Here is a 21,440-nt window from a genome sequence, read left to right on the forward strand (position 1 = left end):
ATGAAAAATAAAAATAAACCCCACCACACTGTTAAAGGAAGGCATCTTAAAGTGCATGCTTTAAATCCAAGACCGCACGATTTGGACCAAGATTTACCACAGAAAACGAATCATGATCTTGTATTCTACCCTACGAATGCTTTGCAGAGAAATGAAGATCTGGATGCTTATTTGCGTTATCAACTTTCTCTTGCTAAAACCAAACTGAACAGCAGGGCACATACATTGCTGTTTTTGCAGCGAGGATGGTGGAAAAGAACTCTGAGCGTCGCTGGATTCCTTTGTATTTTCATCGGATGCCTTTACCAGTGCTGTGCTTTTCTGAAATTATACTTGCTATTTCCAACAACGATGGAGCTAAACGTGGCGAACGAGCCAGTACTTGATTTCCCAGCAATTACTGTCTGCAACAGCAATCCGTAAGTACACTAGTTTTTTTGTTTGCTTCAGCATTTTTTAAGTATGATGCTACAGAGTATCCGATTATAACTCTGTCAAACAGTACCCCGATATGGCAAAAAGTTCGTTGGCACTAAACTCCTGTATTTAAATATCTATCAGTATTTAAATCCAAACATTCAATTTGGTCTCATTCAAAACCAATTGTATTAATTAATAGCTTTATTCACTAAATTATATAAATTATATTTATAGTTGGCTTGCGATTGAACATAAGATTGTTCATAAAGTATTATTATAATTTATTCAAATATAAACAGAAGGTGTAAGCGATTTTTTTTTTTTTTTTGATAAAACGAATTTACTAAATCTTCATTTCAATCTTTGACTATCATTTCAATTTACCAAAATGTATCTCATTATTTTATAATTTTTATAATTTAGTGATCAAAATTATTAAAGGGAATATATAATATTTAGTTAATTTTATTTAATTAAACCAAATTTAACTTAATTAAATGCTATTACCATATCTTTATTCATTCTATAGATTTATCGGGATTCTGACTTGTATGGATTACGACCCATTTTATCCTAAACAAATTTAAAAAAAATTTAATGAATTTTAATCTCACAACATGGTTTTACTTGTAATTTTGAGTTTCTCTCGTGAATTGATCCTACATTTATAAAACACTTAATAAAAAAGCTAGATATTTTATCTAGTAAAAGCATAAAATCGAGCGTATTTAATAAAAGGAGCAGAGAAACTTTCGTGCTAAAGTCGAAAACACTGATAACCTAAATTTTAAATTTTTAAGAGCATATAAAGGTATTTTTGTATATAAAAGTATTTATTGTATCAATGACTCTAATAATTGATTATAAGGTTTTAAATAGAATTTTCAGTCAAATAAATAGTCAGCTATTTATCAAATATTAGAATGTCGTTTTTAAAGATTTACATTTATTGTTGTCATGTATGGTTGAAAAAATGATACAGATAGTTTTTTTTAAAACGATACCCAAGATTTATATAAGAATCCAGCCCCGGTCTTTTGGCGTATTGCGCCATGAATTAACCACTTCACCAACCGAGCAACGAAACATTGTGTTAAATATCAAAATGAACCAGCGGCAGTGATCTCCTCATAACTTTCTCGCATACTGTGAAATAAAAACGTTATTCCAGAGAACACTTTGGATGTCACTGGTGTACAATAGTTAAAAAAAAATATTGCCCTTTGGCGAGAATATAGCATTTTTATTGAATCTATCGCGTGAATCTTGGCGAGTTTTAATCCATGATTAATCCATGGTATGCAGTTAATAGTTTCCGGAAATCGAATTGGTGTTTTAGACGAGTTTTTACCAACTGATTTAGGGTGTACGTACACACTTAAAACTTCGAAAATCGTTCAAAATATCGAATATTTTTTTATTGCTTCAAAATGTTTTCTGGTCCTTTAGCTTTCAAACGATGCCAAGATGTTGTCAATATTTGGAATATTTCTCGAGTTATAATTATTTTTATTGAGGTACTTTCACTAAAAACTCTAGTTTCGGATTTTTTTAAACTCATTTTAAGAAGAATGATATTTTTACACTATTTTGTTTCATTCAAACAATCATAACTCCACAAGAAATTAATCAAATACAATCATTTATATATCAAAATAATCTGTATGAAACAGTGAATGTTTTGTGTCTCAATCAAAGTTATATTTATAAAAATAAATATTTAATAGCTATTTAAATGTTAAAATGACAGAAAAAATCTCGCTTTTCCTATTCATCGTTGATGAAAAAATTGTTAAAAAAACTATATATTTTTATTACTTGATAGAGGCAGACAACATGACGACTAATATTATAATTTCCAGCTAGAATTGTGTGTCTGTACAAATTAGAATTTAAGATATCATGTTTCAAAAAAATATGCTAATTAACTCATTAAATGTTATTTTATTAATGAATAATTAATGTAATATGGTTTCTTTCTCACTGAAATGAGCTTAAACATATATTAATGACCTACTGTGAAAAAAAACAGGATTTTTAAAGTCAAAATTTAAAAAAAAAACTTCTAGTGTGCACATACTTCTTAAACAAAAATTTGACTCAGAACTGCAATTATACACCCAAAATAACATACTAAATTTGATATATTCGAGTTATTTCGTTTTTTGAGTTGCCGCATTTACATGTTTCTAAAATACAGACCGACAGATGGTCAATTCCTTGTTGTATTTTACTTAAAATTTGATAGGTTTCTAGAATATAAATATTAAATATGTGTACCGAATTTTATTTATCTAGTTCTCTTCGCTGTATTTGTCCTGATAACTTATATTTGAACAGCCGAACAGACAATCTTCCTCAGAACGGATTTGACTCAAAATTTGATTAGAAATTTACAAATTCGATGTAAAGACCTTGTACCAAATTTCATCCTTTTGACATCCTTTGTCACAGACTGACATTAAATAAAAATGCTTGTTCCGAACTAAAGTAGGTCTGAAATGAGGAGATTTTTCAAAATCTCGAACTTTAATTTTTTGACGATTACTATACTTTCTTTATACTACGTGTACGACAATGTAAAAACGGAAAAGTCATAAAATGCAGTTTCGGGCAGTGCAAGTGCACAACATATAGATCAAAAGTTTTTACATTATTCTACAATCTGTTATTATTAATAGCGAGGAAATGAAACATATTTAGCTACATATTTTTTCCTATCAAGTTTTCTTCTATCTTTGAAGAACTTTTTAATTTTTTTTTTCCTTTTGCCTCAAGCAAATGACGAATATTTTTAATTTGAAATACCCTGATTTAGAAAATGAATGAAAGCTTTATAACAGGGTTTCTCAAAAATATCACTAATAGTACATTTTTGGTAGTAAATTTTTTATGCAAACGATTTGAATTAATGTAAAATTTAACATTCTGTTTCAATTTTATTTTTCACATATACAGTTCAAGACATGGTTGAAGTTTAAATCAATCTTAACATTCAAAATAAACTAAATGAAAAAAAAAACCTAGTATACTGAAATTAATTTCAAGGACAGATTAATTCGCTGCATTAATCCTCACCAATATAATATATTCGCATTGCTATTATTCATTATGATCCATTACTTACTACTATATATAATACGATTAGGCTTTATTAAAATATAAATGTCTTATTCTCGAATATAATTGAATGATAAAAGCTGATACCGTTTTATTCTTTGCTTATAAACGCTCCATTTAGGATGCATTATTTTTTTAATGGCGGTACAAAAATTATTGATTCTTATTTATTTGGAATAAAATGTTAAACATTCACGAATCCATGGATTTTCAAATGAATTTGTAGTTAAAATTAAAAAACACGATACTGGTTTTGCCTTTATCATGTAGGCTTGCCCTACCCACAAAAATTCCTAAAGATATACGAATCTAAAATGACATTTGCTATTCAGAAAATCGTGAACAATTTGCATAGATTCACATTGCTTATAATATTTGTATGTGTTATCCTCACTTCATCTAAATGGATGGGGCTCTTTATAGGGTTCGCTACCAGGTGTGGTGTCAAGACAATCCACAGCCTTGCATTAGGAAACCAAATGAAACATTAGAGGTAAATTTCATTAAATTAAATTTCCCTTTTTAATTTACTTATTTAATGACGCGAAGTCAAATCAAGCCATTGTGTTTGTATGAGTAAAACATCAAACAAATAAAATAATATTTATTTGTGAATTTCATTAATATTTATTTATGAATTTTAAGTTTCTTTCAAATATTTGATTGAAATATAAACAGGGTCCTGTCAAAAAGACAAAGATTTATTTGAAAAAAAATAGGATAATAACTGCTACAGATTTTTATAATTAGTATGGTTAACAATAAAAGAAAGATAGCATTAAAGGAGAAAAAAAGATAATATCGAAAAAAATATGTATATTAATAAAGTTAATCACCGAATTCAAATTATAAGCACTTCTGCTTACAAATTTAATTCTTGGATTGATTCTAAGTTTTATTTTCAATTACTTTCTAATCTTGATATTAGAAATTGAATTTTGAATTCAAAAAGTTAAAATCGTTGAAAAGAAAATTACCCAGAAAGTAAGTTTGCCACGTCTTGTATAAATAAACGAAATATAGTTAATCGTAAAAATTTAGTTCAAAATATACAGCAACATTTCAGCTACTTCCTAACATAATATTAAACATCGAAATTATAACACTTTTTAAACCTTGAGATAAGATTTTGTAATCCAACCAGCTTGTCACAACTGTATACAGTCTTTGCTCATGAGAAGGCTATGACAGGACAGACTTTTTCTAAGTGCAAGAACAGGTGGATATTGCTGGGATCAAGATCAGGGCTATAGGATAGGTGGTCAAACACCTTCAGCGAAACCTCTGCAGCTGATTTTTTTGTGTGTGGAATTTGCCTCATATGAATGAGTATTGTTGTGGATCAAAATAATATAGCCACTGAATATTCCATGCTTCGTATTCTGAATGGCTCGTCGCATATTCTTTAAGCTGGGTAGGAACGTTCGACTTTCAGGAACTTTATCTCGCAGACAGCAGGAGAAAAAATGTGAACCGACAATTTCATGCTCTTTATAGTAAGAGATCTATCGGCTATCTATCGGTCTTGTATCTTTTGCAGCGCCATCTTTTGACGATGTGAGAAACTTACTTTCTAGTGAATATAGTATACAATATGAATAAAAATATTTTTTTCTAGACGACCCTTGTAGAAAGAAATGCTGATATTCATTTTTAGATAGTTCTAGAATAGGATTCATTCTTAAAAAATATCGAATAGCAATATATTTGAAAAAATGGTATTGATTTGTTGTGTTCTTCGCAGGAAATCTCTAAAAGATTGGCTAAACTCTACGATAAACTTTCCAAAGAACGCCGAATTGAACTGGGTATTCCTTACAAAGATTTTGTGATTTACGCCGCGTACGAAGAAGAAGTGATCACAGAACCGTAAGGTTTTCCTAAAAAATTGTATTAAATTTCAATCCTTTTGATGCTTTTCATTATTTTCGTTAAAAAAATTAACGCCTTAGATAATGGAAATTTTAGATTGCAATTTAACTTCCTTGCACAAAAGTTTAAAAAAATTTTAAGCAAAAATTATCCAATGTATGTGACTACGTTCGGGATGAGTTTCTGAAATTCACTGTAAAATTGGAACATTTTTGTATAAAATAGACTGAAAAAACGTCAATGAAACCAACTATACCACTTAAATGTCAAAAAAAAAAATTAATTAGAAAAAATGCTTTTCTTTGGCTAAAAAAGAGTTATAAAGTAGAAACCTACCAGTTGAAAAGTTAATCAAATGCTCAAACTCTTGCAGATAGCTTAATAACTATACTTGCTAATTCCAGAACAAATTTTTCGCCTATCTAATCTTTAAACCCTTGGGGTTCGATTGATAAATAACATGAAATTTACAATTTTTCCACATTGTTAAGCATTAAAACAACTATAAAATATTTTAAACAATCTATTGCTTATTCTTAAGTTCAGGAGCTGCAGGAAATATTGAAAAATTATTATATAAAATTTGAACAAAAAATATGCATTAGATTTTTATTTGTGACATTTTTCGGAAGACAATTCTACCAAAATTTATAATGAGAGATAATCGCTTTTAAAATGTATTTTTCGAACATAAAAATCAATGTAACATCCTAAAGAATAAATTTAGAAGCAAAATTCTGATGGTTTTAGGAAGAAGACTGTTCAGAAATTAAGAATACCAAATAAAAAAAAAATATTTATTTTTTTTTACAAAAATTGACTTTTTAACATAATTACTTAAAAATAAAAAAATAAAATTGATTATATATCTTTGATTAGTCAGCATAGATTCACATTTTGACTTTCTGCCACTGCTTGAAAAAATTATTTTCTCATTATTGTTTCCTTTTTATTATTATTTAATGCAAATATTCTATACTGTGAAAAAATAGATTAACAAGATTTAATTAAAAAAAAATAAGAATACCTCTTCCCAACCTTTACTATAGACAAAATATGAACTCACAACTTTAGTGAAAAATGCCTACTCATATGTGTAATTTGCATAGCCATTATTATTTATTAATCATATTTGTCATAAGTAAGTCCGTGTCGGAATCAAAAGAACTACTTTGATAAAGCTGAAACGAATTGGTATCTGTTAATAGATGAATCAAGTATATGTTGTATCAGTGCAAAGGAAAGTTTCCACTTTTGTCGACCGGTTTGATGAGAAATTGCAGAGAAGCACGCATCAGATAAAGTATTTGCCTCCTTATCTAATTATGATGCAAGAAACGTGTTATTCACCTTTTAAACACTTCCTTCAACTTTTAAACACTTCCTTCAAAATGCAGTACTAATCCAATGAATCAAAGTTTGTTGATGATTCCAGATAAAGCTATCAAAAGTCCATCATTAGCCGGGCAATCTGATTTCTTATCCCCGAGATTTCGAGTAAAGTGAATATATTTAATATTAAAAATTAGTTTCTAGAGAATTAAGGGCTAAAAGTTGTAAGTATTGAAATTCAGAAAACTTGATCATAGTATTCAACAAATTAGATTATATTGCATTTAATTACACCAATTTAATAAATGTGTTATCCATATTTAGACAGAGGGGATTCTTAAATGAAATTCATATAACACTCCTTTTCACGATGCAAAAAACATCCGATTAATTGTGAATGAAAAGTTTCAATTTTGGAGCAAAAGTAGAGATATACAGTCTTAAAATCATTACCCAGGTTGATTTTAGATGATATAGTTGTTGCTGAAAAAGTGAAATTCATAACATATACATAAAAACTTTTTTTTAAAAAGATTTTATAAAAATATAAAAAAAAATATTTATGAATTTTATTGATATTAAAAATATTTAGTTATAGTTTTCATACTCATAATTTCAGCAACAATAAAACAATTTGGCAATAAAAATTTTCTGGAATTTTATTTCTTATCATGGGAATTTTTACGCTGCATCTTGGATGAGAAATTATCATGAATATTAATTGCATGTTAGATGTAATCTAAGATAGCTTCAGATTTAAAAATTCGAGTTAGTTATTTTATTATATATTTTTTGTTTTAACATAATAAAGCACTGTGTTCCCTCAGATTCGACAGGTACTATGATTACGAATTCACCAATTGTTACACTTTCAACGCTCTCTGGGGAAACCAAACTCGACATTTGAGAAAAGCTGACGTCTTCAATCCTATCACAGGCAAGTCTTCAGGTACATCTTGAAAGAGTTTTCTTGATAATCAAATGGTTGCTAATTACAATAATTCTCTCTGCTCTATTGGAGATCTTTTACGATTTTTTGGAAATGAATTTTCTAGCAAAGCAAACATTTATTACAGTTCCTAATTCTCTTTGCTTTATTTAGAGGCCTTTTATAATTTTTAGGAAATGAGTTTTCTTACGAGGTAAATATTTATTACAATTTCTAATTCTCCCTGCTTTATTAGAAACATTTTATTGAATTAATTTAATTTGATATTTAATTGTATTATAATAATTCATTAAAATGTACATATAATATTTTTGGAAGTTTCTTTCAATCAGTTGCAACATATTATTTAAGCCTGCAGATTGAGGTCAGGAGATTTTTAATTACGTTTTTATACGCGATTAAAAACGATGATTAATGTGCAGAATCAATTTTTTTTGCTCGTCACTAGATAAGAAACAGTTTTCGAGTAGTTTTGTACTGTATAGTAATTAACTTCAGAAGTAGGCGCTCACCGCAATTTGCATTCCGAAATAATTACCTGAATTTTCGCCAGCTCAAATATCATCTGATTGAGAACTGTTTTATTTTGATGCCTTTAAAGGAAGAAAAGTTTAAAATGCAAACATTCATTTTTATTATCTTTTTTAAACAGCATATCATTCTAATAGTTGGCTAATTTCTCTTGTTTTCAGAAAAATACTGCCGTATTTTGGAGAAAAGATATTAAACCAACCCGACCCTAAAAGAAAATTTTCATGCGTCACCTTTGATTCAAATTTTTTTTCTTTTAATTATAAACTATACCAAAAATATATAAATATTTGCCGAGTACCATCTGTAAATAGAACAAACATTTTTACCTTGGTGCATACAATTAAAAAAAAAATCGCAAAAATGTGAAGCATCATTGTTTTTATGAATTGAGTTTATCTCTATGCACTCTCCTTTAGAGAAAAAACATCGAATTAAATTAATCGATTATGTATTATTAAAGTTAGGAGAACAAGACATGCACCATATTCCATGAGATGATTTATTGCCAAGTGTACAAATTTCTAGTATTTGTAAATTCGAATTTTCATTTGGGAAGAGATAGCATCACAGGAACAGAAACGCAATTGTAACGGTTTTGTTGTTAGAATACCATCAGAACATCCACTCAGAAAATCCCTGATTCATTCAAAAACATTCTTTAGAGATACAGAATAGAAGATATGACGAATGTACATTATAACAGTATGGAATATGCCTCACATACAAATAAGACGGAAGCCGGAGAAATAGCGTTATCTTCACCTTTCTGCAGATACTGTTGAGTAAAAGTAATTGGCTTTGGAAATCATCAGGTCTCAAAAGTATTCACGTTGTTCATTGTATGGGTACAACTAGGTCGAGGTCAAGATCTTCCCGACTATGATTTTGGACAGATTAGAACGCATGATGATTGATCGTCCATTTGTATGCGGATATTTTTCTACATGATGAAGGCCTGTCTCAACTGTTTCAAAACTAAATATTTATATTCTCTATTCATGAAACGTATCTTAAATAATTCTGTTTCTCTTAATTTTGGTACAACGATGCAAAATTCGAAAATAAGCCTCATTGGACTTTGCTGCCACTATAGGTCCGTATACGATACAATAAGCAGTAAGATGCATTTCAGCTAACTCGGAATTAGTTAAATCTTCTATCGTTTTATCTTTGCGAAATGCTGACGAATGATGATTTTTCTGCGCGATCATCTTACTGGTTCTCTAAGATGTCTATCACAATAACTAAATTTCCTCTAGCCATCGAGAGTAAGAAATTCTTGTGTATGATATGATCTTGAGGGCTAGAGGTGGAAATACCAATATTTATTATGAGAAACCTAAAATGGCTATCTATAAATAATTTTTTCGTGTGTTATAGGCGAAAAAAAAAGATAATTAGAATTTAGTCAGTTATCAACTATATGAATTAACGCAAATGAATATTACAAATGTTTTCAGATAAAGTGGCATTTCAGAGAAAATTTATATAATCTTTATTATGTGTAGTTTAGTTTCGTAATATTTTTTCAATTCCTACTATTAGCTCACATTCTCTCTCTCTCTCTATATATATATCTTGTCCAAATTTTCAATCCTTAATAAATACTTTCATTCATCCACTCAAGTTCAAATACATTTTTTTAAATTTGTAGTGGATGACACTTGATGTTAATACAGTTTTTTTCAAATGTTAATTCATTAATTAAATTTGTCCAGTCATTTTTATTTGGTCTACAAAGTCGCCAAATCCGTCACCATGTCGCCAAATGGACACCAAGTTTGTCACCAATTTTGTAATTATTTAATAAAAAGTAACTAAAATAATAAAAAAAAAATTGTTGACCTAAGTAGAAATTGACTTAAAAAATTTTATTTTATACATTACTTATTTCACATATAAACTAAAAAGTATAAAAGTATAAAGTATGAATTCATATCCTATATTTATCGTTTCACACCTCTTGCGGATCTAAATTCAGAAAAAAAGCTAACGCCGCCTTCCCTAGCCTATGTTGTTGTCATCCAAGCCGAAAATGATTGATCAGTCTTTGAGGTCCGGAAATTTCTTCTGGCATGCTTGTAAATGCTCTTCAGCCATTTCAGCGATCAAACATCCGTTTATGAGGAACAAATCTGGAGCTTGCCCTTGCTGGCCCTCAGAAATTTCCCTAATGTGCTAAGAGCTTAACAGTGTCCTCTTATTTATTACAATCTCGATTTTGATATTGACTGCATTCTAATCCTGATTCGACTTAGAACGGTTTTCGCCTCCCAAATTTTGTACACACAGCAGTGAATCTCCCCCCGTATATATTGATTCAAGGGAAGAAAACCCCAGAAACATAAAAACACAAAAGTATAATATATGGATATATATACCTCTTGTGTTTGCTAAATATTGTTTTTTCTTTCAGAATTGATCTTGTGCGTCAACATTGATGTGAATAATTACAATAATCTGTCTGGTTCTGTAGTAGGAAGAGTTATGATGTCCATTCATGCCAATGACATCGTGCCCAACCCAACTTATGATGGAGCAAGCTTAGAGGCTGGGGAAATGTATTCATACGGAGTTCAAAAAGTCAGTAAAAAGTTTTTGATATTTCTGAAAAATAAATATATATATATATATATATATATATATATATATATATATATATATGTATCTGTTATTTTATAGCAAAAAATCAATTATCACTTAAGCTAATTTTAAAAAGTCTAAAGCAATTCTTTTACATAAAATTTATAGCGCTACAAATTATGTATTAGGATTCTTAGCTTTACCTAGGATGAATTTAATATTTGAAAATGGATTTGTAAATTGCAAATAAAAATGTGATTTTGTTATAATAAAAAAGCAATTAATATTTAAATTTACATATAATTCTCTATCTTTGTGCATAATGTACTTGATATTTTAAATACTTGTAGAAATGACACCATTCTTTTGAATATATACCTCATATACCATTGCTTTCTTTAGTAGTCTGCAATTTATAGTCGTTTTTACTACTCCACTAATGATTACAGACATTTAGATGTCGATCGTCGCTAAGAGTTAGATTTGATCTCTAAGTGAATGATCGTACATTTTTCATATCAAAAAGTTAATCAAATTTTCAATTTAAGCTTCAACATATTGACTACGTGTTGACCTGAAGGGCGATGGCATTTTCTTCGATTTGTCGAAGGTCACTTGATGTGGATTTCGCAGTATGGAACAAAGTTGATTTCAATTCATTGGGCCAGAAATTTTATCATATCTATTTATAAAGATGTTGCCATTCTCTTAGGTATTCGAAAGTAGCCGCTTTACTTTTACTTTAACTGGCGATGATTTGTATATCTGATCCATTAATTTTTGCTCAGAAGTCACGGCTATCATCTATATCTTATTTCCTATTACGATATGACTGAAAATTCAACATCTCATTGTTCAATGCAAAGATCCTGAACTACTCTCCAGTCTTTTCTTGTGCATGTATGTGCGTGAATTCCTCAATGAACAATATAAAAATCAATTTTCAATCGATGGCAGAGTATTTCGAACATTAAATTTTAGACAAAATATTTATCAAAACTTTTAAAATGTGCGATGCCCCTTCAGTAATTTTAACCCAAAGTTAAATTTTGAGCAAATTATATTATTATCCCATGGTATGTTTTATGATATATTTATCTCATTTTGCCATTTATAAACGAAACCATTTAAAAATGGCAAAATGAGAATGTCTGTTTTGAAAATGCACTTTTCTGTAGGTGACAACCGAATTACTTGAGTATCCTTATCAAACGGCGTGTCGCAACTATGACAAAGAAAAGGAAGTGCGTACTGGCGCCAGAATGAGTCAGAAGGTCAGAAAATTCTTTTTTTTTTTAATTCATTTTTTATATCCTTGAATTCTAGACATGATAAAATAAGCATAATCGAAGTGATCGACTGGATAGTTACCTAATTAGTTGCTTTTATTCGCTTGGTGTTTGAAATTATGCGTTTTTTTATTAGTCGAAATTGTTTTATTTCCAGTAAATGATGACTTGGTTTTTAAAATATTTCAATTTCAAAAATTAGTATGTTTCATCTCAAATACATAATTATTAATTTCGTATATATAAATATATCTAAACAATGCTATAAATTTAAAGACTGATAAGAAATTGTGTTTATTTCAAAAAATTTTTTCAAATAATTTGACGTGAATAAAATGAGCTATTGAATCTTTAAGAAGTGTTTAATAAGCGTATGTATACATATATATAGTGTTTAATACATATGTATACATATATATAGTGTCAAATCTCTAAATTTTCAATTTTCCCAATTTCAGAAAAATTGAAATTTTTGGCAATTCTTTTATGGGAATCCAAGAAAAATATAAGTATCAGTTTTGGTGAAGGGGGGGGGGTGAATTGAGACTAAGAACGGGCGATCTCTTGTTCTTAAATCTGTTTATAGTTTCCAAGTTATTTCGTTTTTGTATATTTTGAAGATAACCCTTTAAGTACAAAATTTTTAAAAGGTCGTCTATTAAAATTAAACAATGTGTTCAGCCCAATAAGAACTGGATCTAATACATTTAAAGATATGTCTTCATTATAAGGAAAAATTATTAGTCACTATATAATTTGAACGTGTTTAACATTTGTACAGATATTCTAATGGAACATGAGCATTTCTGCTGCAAACGCATTCACTGTTCCGTTTCGAATTTTGAAATCAAAAATATTCTGATTATAATACGTGGTGTAATCATTCATTCCCTTCAAAAACACCTCATTATACACTTACATATGATTGACAGTTCTAATACGCTCTCTTTGCTTTAAATTATAAAAAAACACTTGATGGAATTTATTACTTAAATTATACAGTACACTCCCGAGTATTCTGCCTAAGGTGTTGGAAGGGCAGGCTGGATAACATAAAAGCCGGATAGGCCGGAATTCTATGAATGCATTTATTTGCTCCCCCCCCCCATACCAGAAAATAAAATTCTTATACAGCAACTCACTGTTGAAATACGTATTTTCTCACTTCTTATTGAGTACTAAGCCCTCCATTTATATCAAGCCAAGTAGAAAATGAACACTCCCGCGGCCTGGTGAATCACAGAAGCAGTTGCCGCTAACATATCAAGTTAAAAAAAAGAGGCTCTGTACTGGTAGTTTATATATGTTTATATACTGCACAAATTTATTAGAGGAAAAGAAAATTAAGAGATCATAATTGCTCACATTTTAACATAAATTCTGTAATGCTTAACTTAAACGCAGAAAATATAAACAAAACATTAACGTAAATCGTTGGTCTAATTTTTAAGAAAACTGATTCAAACATTTTATTTTTCACTGGTAAATAATTACACAGATATGAAAAGGTAACACTAGGATAAGAATCAAAACTTAGTTTTTAGTTTTTGAAAAAGTCCTTAACATAAGACAATGAATAAAGAGCAGAACGCTGCTCTTTTCCTGTGACAAGTTGTTTTTTGCACACGACACGTTGCAGGATCGTAGCAGAGGACCGGGTCTAGTGCCAATGCAACACCTTGGCAAAAGGAAAATAGGTCAAATAGTCGCGAACATGATACTCGGAAGTGCACTGCACTTATTGAATTTTTCAAAAAAATATTGACTTAAAAGCCATATCTCTGCATGCATAAATAAACTAAACTGATGCCATTCGCAACTTATCAAATATATCAATGCAAAAATAATAAATAGATAGAGAATCAATCCGACATTTACTACTTTCATATCTCTTTATCAGTTTCTTAGACTAACTTCATAAAACTATATGTCATATCTGACTTCTATTGTTGATACTTGAGAGATTGTTTGCTACATTCTTTCGCTAATGCAAAGTCTTCTGATATCAACAGATATGTGTAGATCTTCAAATAGATAGATGGTTTGAAAGGATTCTTCTAGGCATGACGTACGGCACTTATTTGTAAAGTGATATTCTCATCTTTTGTCTTACTGAAAAACTTTTAAAAAAAATTTAGTACTTTCAAGAGCCAGAGAAAATCTTTAAATTTACTGTCTTCAAATTCCTTTGAGAGTGAGTCATTTTACGGAGCACAGTGGAGTCTTGGCTTTTGCTTTAGAGTTTTGACATTAGAATAATGCATAATATGTTGTTTTCCATAAAGTAACTACATACTTCTCTTGAGTCATAAATACTAGCGCTCACTTTTTTCTATATTATGCTCCAAATAAATGAATTAAGGATATACTGCAAATCAAAATTAATCCAAATCCTTAGCATAAACTATATAATAATATAAGGCAAAATCTTTCAAAAACCTTCACTTAACAAAGTTTTAATAATAAAAAAAGTTTCTTTCTAAATACGCACAGATTTTGGTATTTCTTAGTTTTGAACAACTTATTAGTCTATACATTCTGTTTTAGCATTGTTTCTCTTATTAATGATTTTTTTCATTTTACAGAATTGCCTTTTAGAGTGTTATAAGTCGGAAACTGAGAAGGCCTGCGGATGTACATACAGGCGTCTGTCCTTGATGTACGGGGGGACACCTTGCGAATTTGAGTTTCAAAGTAAGCCTTGCTAAATTGAAAAAATTTTGGAACTTACTTAGCATTTTAAAGTAGCAAAAAAAAGGGGGGGAGACGTCAAAATAAATTGTAATTTAATATTGATAAATACTTCAAGACAAGCATGGTTAGATAGTTACATGATTGTGACTACATACTAATTGATTCCATTTTGTGATATTTCAATAGTTAAAATGGAAGAAATTATGAAAACCAGAACCAATAATCATTTAATGGATCTTTGGCTGCCTTTTACAAAATGCAGCTTAGTTTGCTAAGTATCCAAAATCAAATAAATTTCAATCCATTATATATTAAATTATTTATTTAGAAAATAATTATTTTAAAAAAGGAACTAACAGAAATTGCTTTTGCATGCTATGTTTTTGCAGAAATGTACAAAATGTGTATTTTACAAATGAATTCGTATCGTATAAATGCATCCAAATAATTTTTAGTTGTTCCATTCTAATAATAACATTAAAATGACCCTGTCGCCAAGCCAGAAAGCAAAGGCAAGTTCTTTTTATTTTATTTACAGCCGAGCATGGAAGTATCCTGGAAGCAGATAGTAGTCATATTGCTGTCTTCAGCAGCAAAGGAGATACAGAGATAATTTTAGCCTTCTCTGGCATTTCTACTTTTCATCTCATAAGACTTGAGATATGATGATGAAAGTTTACTTCAGTTTAGTTATATTAACATCCCATTTTAAAGCAACGTTAGGTCTATTTTCGGACAGACCTCGTAATTTTTAGCCACAATCAGATGACGAGGATGAAACTTGGGCTGGCACCTCCTCTCCAAACTTCCACATCACACCAGCTGAAGAACGTTCGGTCCTGACGAATATAACATTCACCAGTAAAGCTTACACGGTGGTTATTCGTTGGAATCGGCTTTCGAACCTGAAACCCTCCAGTTTCGAAGCCGAGGCCTTAACACCAGGTCACCATGGTCCTGAAAAAGGTTAAAAGAGATGCAACTAAGGACAGCTTCAAACGTCAAATGCTTAGGTTAAAGAGCAGTCAGTTCAAAGTGAAAATAATATTTTAACCTACAGTTTCTAAAGGGATGATACTATCGAAAAACTTTTCGCCAAATGTTGTTCATTATAATTCGTCAAATTTAAATTATCTTGCAATAAATAATAAGGAAGTTATGAGGAAAGGATATTTCAACTGCCTGTTTTTTACATCATAGAAGAGCCGATGGCTTTTCTACGAATTCAACTAAAACTTTATTTATAATACATATATTCAAAAGAAAAGAACCATTTATAGATTTTGAATCTGATTTTAATCCATTGAATGCTTTTATGATAATTTAAAAAATGCATGATGTTTTGTATCAGCTGATTTTCTGTTGGTGCTGTGTGTATACTTCAGAGAGGGTTAATATGACTTGTTTTCTGTATGCGAAGACATCAGTTCTTCGATGTGCTAAAGTTTTGAAATTTCATATATCTTTGTGTTTTAGATGACAATGCACTATTTTAGTATTTTCATAGCTTAATTATTAACGAATCGATTTATTTATCTAAATTTTGATTCCCTAGTCGTGACGAATGGGAATGTCACAATAAATCTGAAGAAAAATTGATTTTAGATTCCGAAATATTTATTATCTATAAGGTGTTTATTCAGATCTGCCAAAGCATACAGAAAATATTGATTATAACGAATATTAGTATAATATTATTATATAATCTAATTATATATTATATAATATTTAAAATATACTGCATTATATAATAATTATTATAATATTGTAAGGATAAAAAAGGGGAAAATAATTAAATAAAAAATTATTTTTGAGTATAGTGTCAAAAATGCGTTTTGCAAACTGTATTTATGAAATATATTTTCAGATCATTGCTTGCTGGTGGTGGAAGACAAAGTATTCCAAACTTGTAACCCACAATGTCCAATGGCGTGCAAGTAAGACGTTCCCTTTAAGAATGAAATTAAATATTTGCAAATACACTTGTGGTTCACACTTTTAAAGCTTATTCAAACCATAGTTAAACCTTTTATTATAAAAAAAATCCGAAAATTTAAAGTTAAATTTCATAACTTTCTGATTAAACTTTCTTTTTAATTTTACAGACAAATTGAATTCAAATATGTTGCAACTGACAGTGAACCACTCAGGAAGGTAAGTCATGTTTAATTTTGTTTTACTTCATGTTCATATATTAATCAGTGGATTTTTGAAACCTCTTTGAAAATTGCTTTTAAATAAAAGTCGTCGATGCAAATTATTCATTAAAATAATCATTTCAAAGGCGACAAACATTGTTATAATTCATGATATATCATTTAGAAAATTTGTTTTAGTCCTAAAAAGTGCATAGAAATTACATCGTTTCTTTATTGTGATTATGCGAATGTAATACCTTTCCTTTTCTTGATTTCATTGACGAAAACAGTTATCGACAAACTCTAGAGCAGCCAAAGTTTTTTAATAAGAAATTAAGAAAAAATAAAGATGTATAATAATCATCGAATACAAACCAACCATACAGCTTATAAAAAGTTTACGTATGCAACAATCAGAAGCATGTCCTAGAAATTGTTCTGGAGTGAATACAAATTCGTACTTCTACATTTGGATTTTATTTTTGATCTGTTCAGGTGAGAATATAACAGCTATAGCTGGTGGCCCTTTGGAATCCCATCATGGTCAGTTTGGCTCCCAATGTATGACTTCTTAAGATTTTTTAAATTTTTACTTTCTTTATACGAAAATAAGATAAGTACCTACAGAGAATGTATTGTAAAATCATCAAAAAATTATTCTAGTTCGAGAATTTGACGGATCTCAACGTTTCAGAACTTCCTGAGTTCAAAAAGCTCATTTTCGGCATTATGTCTTATTTTCTGTACGTCTGACTGTCGGTTTGTGACCACGATAACTCGAAAATGCTTTGAGCTATATGGATGAACTATAGCACATTGGGTTTAGGTCAAATTTGTAGATTTCTATTAAATTTTGAATGAAATCCATTCAGAGAAAGTTTATCTATCCGGTTGTCCGAGTGTAAGCGCACACAATAAATACAAAACGTTTAGAGCTAGAGAAGTAACATTTAGACGTACAGATTTAATATCTCAAATACAGATTCATATCAAATTTTAAACCAAATCTGACCGTCTGTCTGTGTGTACTTTTGCATACATGCATGTAAACGCAATAACTCATAAAAGAATGACTTAAATCAAGGAAATTCGGTATGTGATCTTGTGAGCTGCGTGTCAAATAGTATTGCTAATATGTTGAAAAAAAAGGCATCCAAAATGTGTATTGGCACAATATATTCAGTAAAAATATTAGAATCATGTTTAATATCGATATTTTGTAAGGATTGTTCGCCAAAGCCATACAAGTATTCATGACTTTACCCAAAATCCACAATTTCAGCGGGAAGTCAGAAAGACTTTTACTGGAAGGTATGCGATAAAGTTTCAGAAAGAGTACTTCTGCAGTTTCGAATATACGTTCTCTGAGTATAAAAGTTATCAAACAAAAACTTTAAACTATCATATAAAAAAGAAAAATCTTACATTTATTAGTGAACTGAAAAGTAAAACATAACTTTTCAAACATGTCTGCAGATCTAAAAAAATAATAATAAATAAATAAAATAAAATAAAAATAAAAAGTGTAAGGCACAGACATAAATAATCTAAGTAATAAGAATATTACATCGAATACGAAGAACCGGCGATAGAATACAGGTGGTTATCAAAATAATGAAAAAAGTGACATTTTTTCAGAAAGAGAAGCAGGCAGAAAGAGAAGCACAGTGAAAGAGACAGACGGATATTGAAGCTGATTGAAATGTCTAAAAGGCAAATAACTGCAGCAAAAGTGGCTGCAGAGCTCAATATCCGTTTGGATTCTCCAGTGTCAGTGATTACAGTTAGAAGGCATCTTCATAAACAAAACATTTATGGCAGATCAGCAATTCCCAAGCCACTTGTCACAGATGTTGATGGTAAACGTCACCTACAGTGGTGTCACACTCACAAAACATGGTCGATTGATAAGCGGACGAAAGTAATATGGTCGGACGAATCGTGCTTCACACTTTTTCTTACAACAGGACGGGTGCACGTTTGGAGGACACCTGCAAAAGCGTATGATCGGGATTGTCTCCTTCCAGCTGTCAAGCAGGGAGGTGGATCTATCATGATATGGGCAGTCATGTCGTGGTTTTCTACTGGACCAATCGTAACCTTGAAAGGAAGGGTCATTGGGAAGAAGTACAGAGAAATTTTAGCTGACCAGGTCCATCCTATGATGCAAATTTTGTTTCCTGCAAGAGCTTGAATTTTCCAGGATGATAATGCACGTATTCATGCAGCGAGACTTGTCCAATAATGGTTTGATGAACACAAGAATGAACTTAAACATCTGCCTTGATCCAATATCATTGAACCGTTATTGTATATTTTAGAGCGTCAATACGGAATCGAATTCCTCCACCGGCACCTCTTCAAAACCTTTCACAATATCATTACGAAGAATGGCACAATATTCCTCTAAACACTATTCAACACTTATATGAATCGATTCCTAAGTGAATCCAAGCTGTATTATATGCCAAAGGTGGTCATACACCATACTAATAAAGGATTCTTTATAAATCTAAGGTGTTTCCCTTATTTTGATAACCATTTATATATCATCTACTGTTAAGAACATCACCGTGGCAGATGGTTGATGAAGTAAAAGCGCCAAAAGGTGGCGCCATCTTATTTCAAAGATATTTCCATGAGAAGTTATACATAAGTACATATAATGGATGAATTTTCTGAGTGGTATTTGGCGAAGTGTGATGAAAATAGGGAATTTCGAAAATGCTTAAATCGGAGTGACAATACTGTCACTGCTTTATTTTTTTCTTGTTTTATTTTCTTAAAAATAAAGTTTGTGTTACAAAACCTGCAACTGTTTAAGTATTGAAGGTATCGATTGAATAAAAATATTCAAAAATTCGAAATGAATAATTTTTTTCATTCACTTTTTTTATCTGTTAAAATTATATGATTTCATATCTTCATAATATCAGCGTCGTAAAGGTCACGATGGACATTAATTTGAAAATAGGAACTAAAAACCAAATAAATATATTATACAGACAGTAAATAGCAAGATGCTTAATAGACGCTTTATAAGCATTTAAAGTATCATAACAGTTTTGGGACAACTTCTATATACGAAGTAACTTGAACGATAACAGTTTACTTTCATATTTAGTTTTTATTCCACTAACCTCTTTAAGTTTTTTCATGCATTTGTCCTTGAAGGAGGATCCTCTGTATGAGAAAATGCAAGTAAATAAGATTTTCCAATCAAGCGAAGAAATGAAGTAAGTAAATGCGAATTTTATTTTGCTTTTTAATTTAAGCATCTGTGTTATCGATAAAAGCATTCCATGCAGTGTATAGAGATAGAACAATGCAATTAAAGCATCAAAACAGGCTCGAGCGATGTGGAGTTTAATTTTATTTTATATATAATTTAAATAGTTCATTTTGATCACACAAAATAGTTATTTTAGGAAGAAGATCTCTCTCTCAATTTGGGTAGATGAAGAGAATATTACTTGCTGCTCAAATTTCACGTAATATCATTGACATCATATTTAACGTGCAATGGATGTTCACATTCACAATAGGTCATTTGGGGAATCTGGTCTTGAACCTGAAATCCACCGGTTTCTATGCTGAAATTTTACCACCATGACAACCATGACATTCAATAATTCAATATTTCACAGCTAAGATCATTGGAGCTAATTGTCTTGTAATTATGCAAGTGTGAGAGGCTTTTAAAAACGCTTTGAATTAGAAGAATAAAATTTGTTGTACAAGTTTAACACCGAATTTGCTGATTGTTATCAAATTTTGATTGGAATATATTTCTAAAAAGTTTATCTGTCTGCCTGTCTGAATACAAAAATACACGATAACTACAAAATATAATGATCTAGGTAGATAAAATTTGGCACCGAGATTATGTATCTGTAATGCAGAATCATATCCAATTTGAAACTGAATCCATTATGAGATTAATAATCTATTGGTCTGTACTTCACATGCATGTAAATACGGTAATTCAAAATCATAAGGACTTATGTAAATGAAACTTTGTTCACAGTTTTATCATCTAAAATCTATATTCTTAAGAAATTTAGAACTAAATCTATAGAAGAGTTAACCATATATCGCTCTATCGTTTCTTATGAATGTAAAATGCTCAGAAAAGCAATGACTTAGAAAATGAAATTTGATACGTGATTTCATCTTTGCCAATGGCATGCTGTTAATACACAAGTACAGGTTCTTTTAATTGTATTATAAAGAACACAATTCTTATTTTAGAAAATAAATATCTGAACACTCGTGGTGTTCACAAGCGTATTCTACAATTTTTACGGGGGACGATGAAAAGCACTTCAATAAAGTGTATGATAGAAATTTTCGGGGAACTACTTCTTTTGTTTCTTTATCAGATAATTCATGTTTGTTAAGATAGTCTATTACCTTTGGCCCCTTAACCACAGCACATAGTCTGCTATCAGAACATGTTTAAAAATTATAAAATCGTTTTGCAGATGATCCTTGTGTAATTTTGAAATA

At 30.0% G+C, this 21,440-nt stretch overlaps 2 protein-coding genes across 2 annotated transcripts in view; one reads left to right on the forward strand and one right to left on the reverse strand.

The window, feature by feature from the left end:
- The window catches only part of LOC129985060 (acid-sensing ion channel 5-like), a 23,853-nt gene continuing 2,413 nt past the window's right edge, over window positions 1-21,440 (forward strand). Inside the window, exons 1-10 of the mRNA XM_056094983.1 lie at window positions 1-419; window positions 3,964-4,033; window positions 5,285-5,409; window positions 7,572-7,693; window positions 10,644-10,810; window positions 11,989-12,084; window positions 14,685-14,793; window positions 16,661-16,730; window positions 16,899-16,947; window positions 20,106-20,167. Of these exons, the coding sequence (XP_055950958.1) occupies window positions 1-419; window positions 3,964-4,033; window positions 5,285-5,409; window positions 7,572-7,693; window positions 10,644-10,810; window positions 11,989-12,084; window positions 14,685-14,793; window positions 16,661-16,730; window positions 16,899-16,947; window positions 20,106-20,167 (1,289 nt within the window). The remainder of the gene's footprint in view (window positions 420-3,963; window positions 4,034-5,284; window positions 5,410-7,571; window positions 7,694-10,643; window positions 10,811-11,988; window positions 12,085-14,684; window positions 14,794-16,660; window positions 16,731-16,898; window positions 16,948-20,105; window positions 20,168-21,440) is intronic.
- Window positions 15,172-21,440, reverse strand: part of LOC129984210 (uncharacterized) — an 18,770-nt gene continuing 12,501 nt past the window's right edge. The window contains exon 2 of the mRNA XM_056094036.1: window positions 15,172-15,750. The gene's annotated coding sequence lies outside the window, so the exon portion shown is untranslated. The remainder of the gene's footprint in view (window positions 15,751-21,440) is intronic.

The sequence above is a fragment of the Argiope bruennichi genome, chromosome 9 (genome assembly GCF_947563725.1).
Source record: "Argiope bruennichi chromosome 9, qqArgBrue1.1, whole genome shotgun sequence".
NCBI classification, from domain to species: Eukaryota; Metazoa; Arthropoda; class Arachnida; order Araneae; family Araneidae; genus Argiope; species Argiope bruennichi.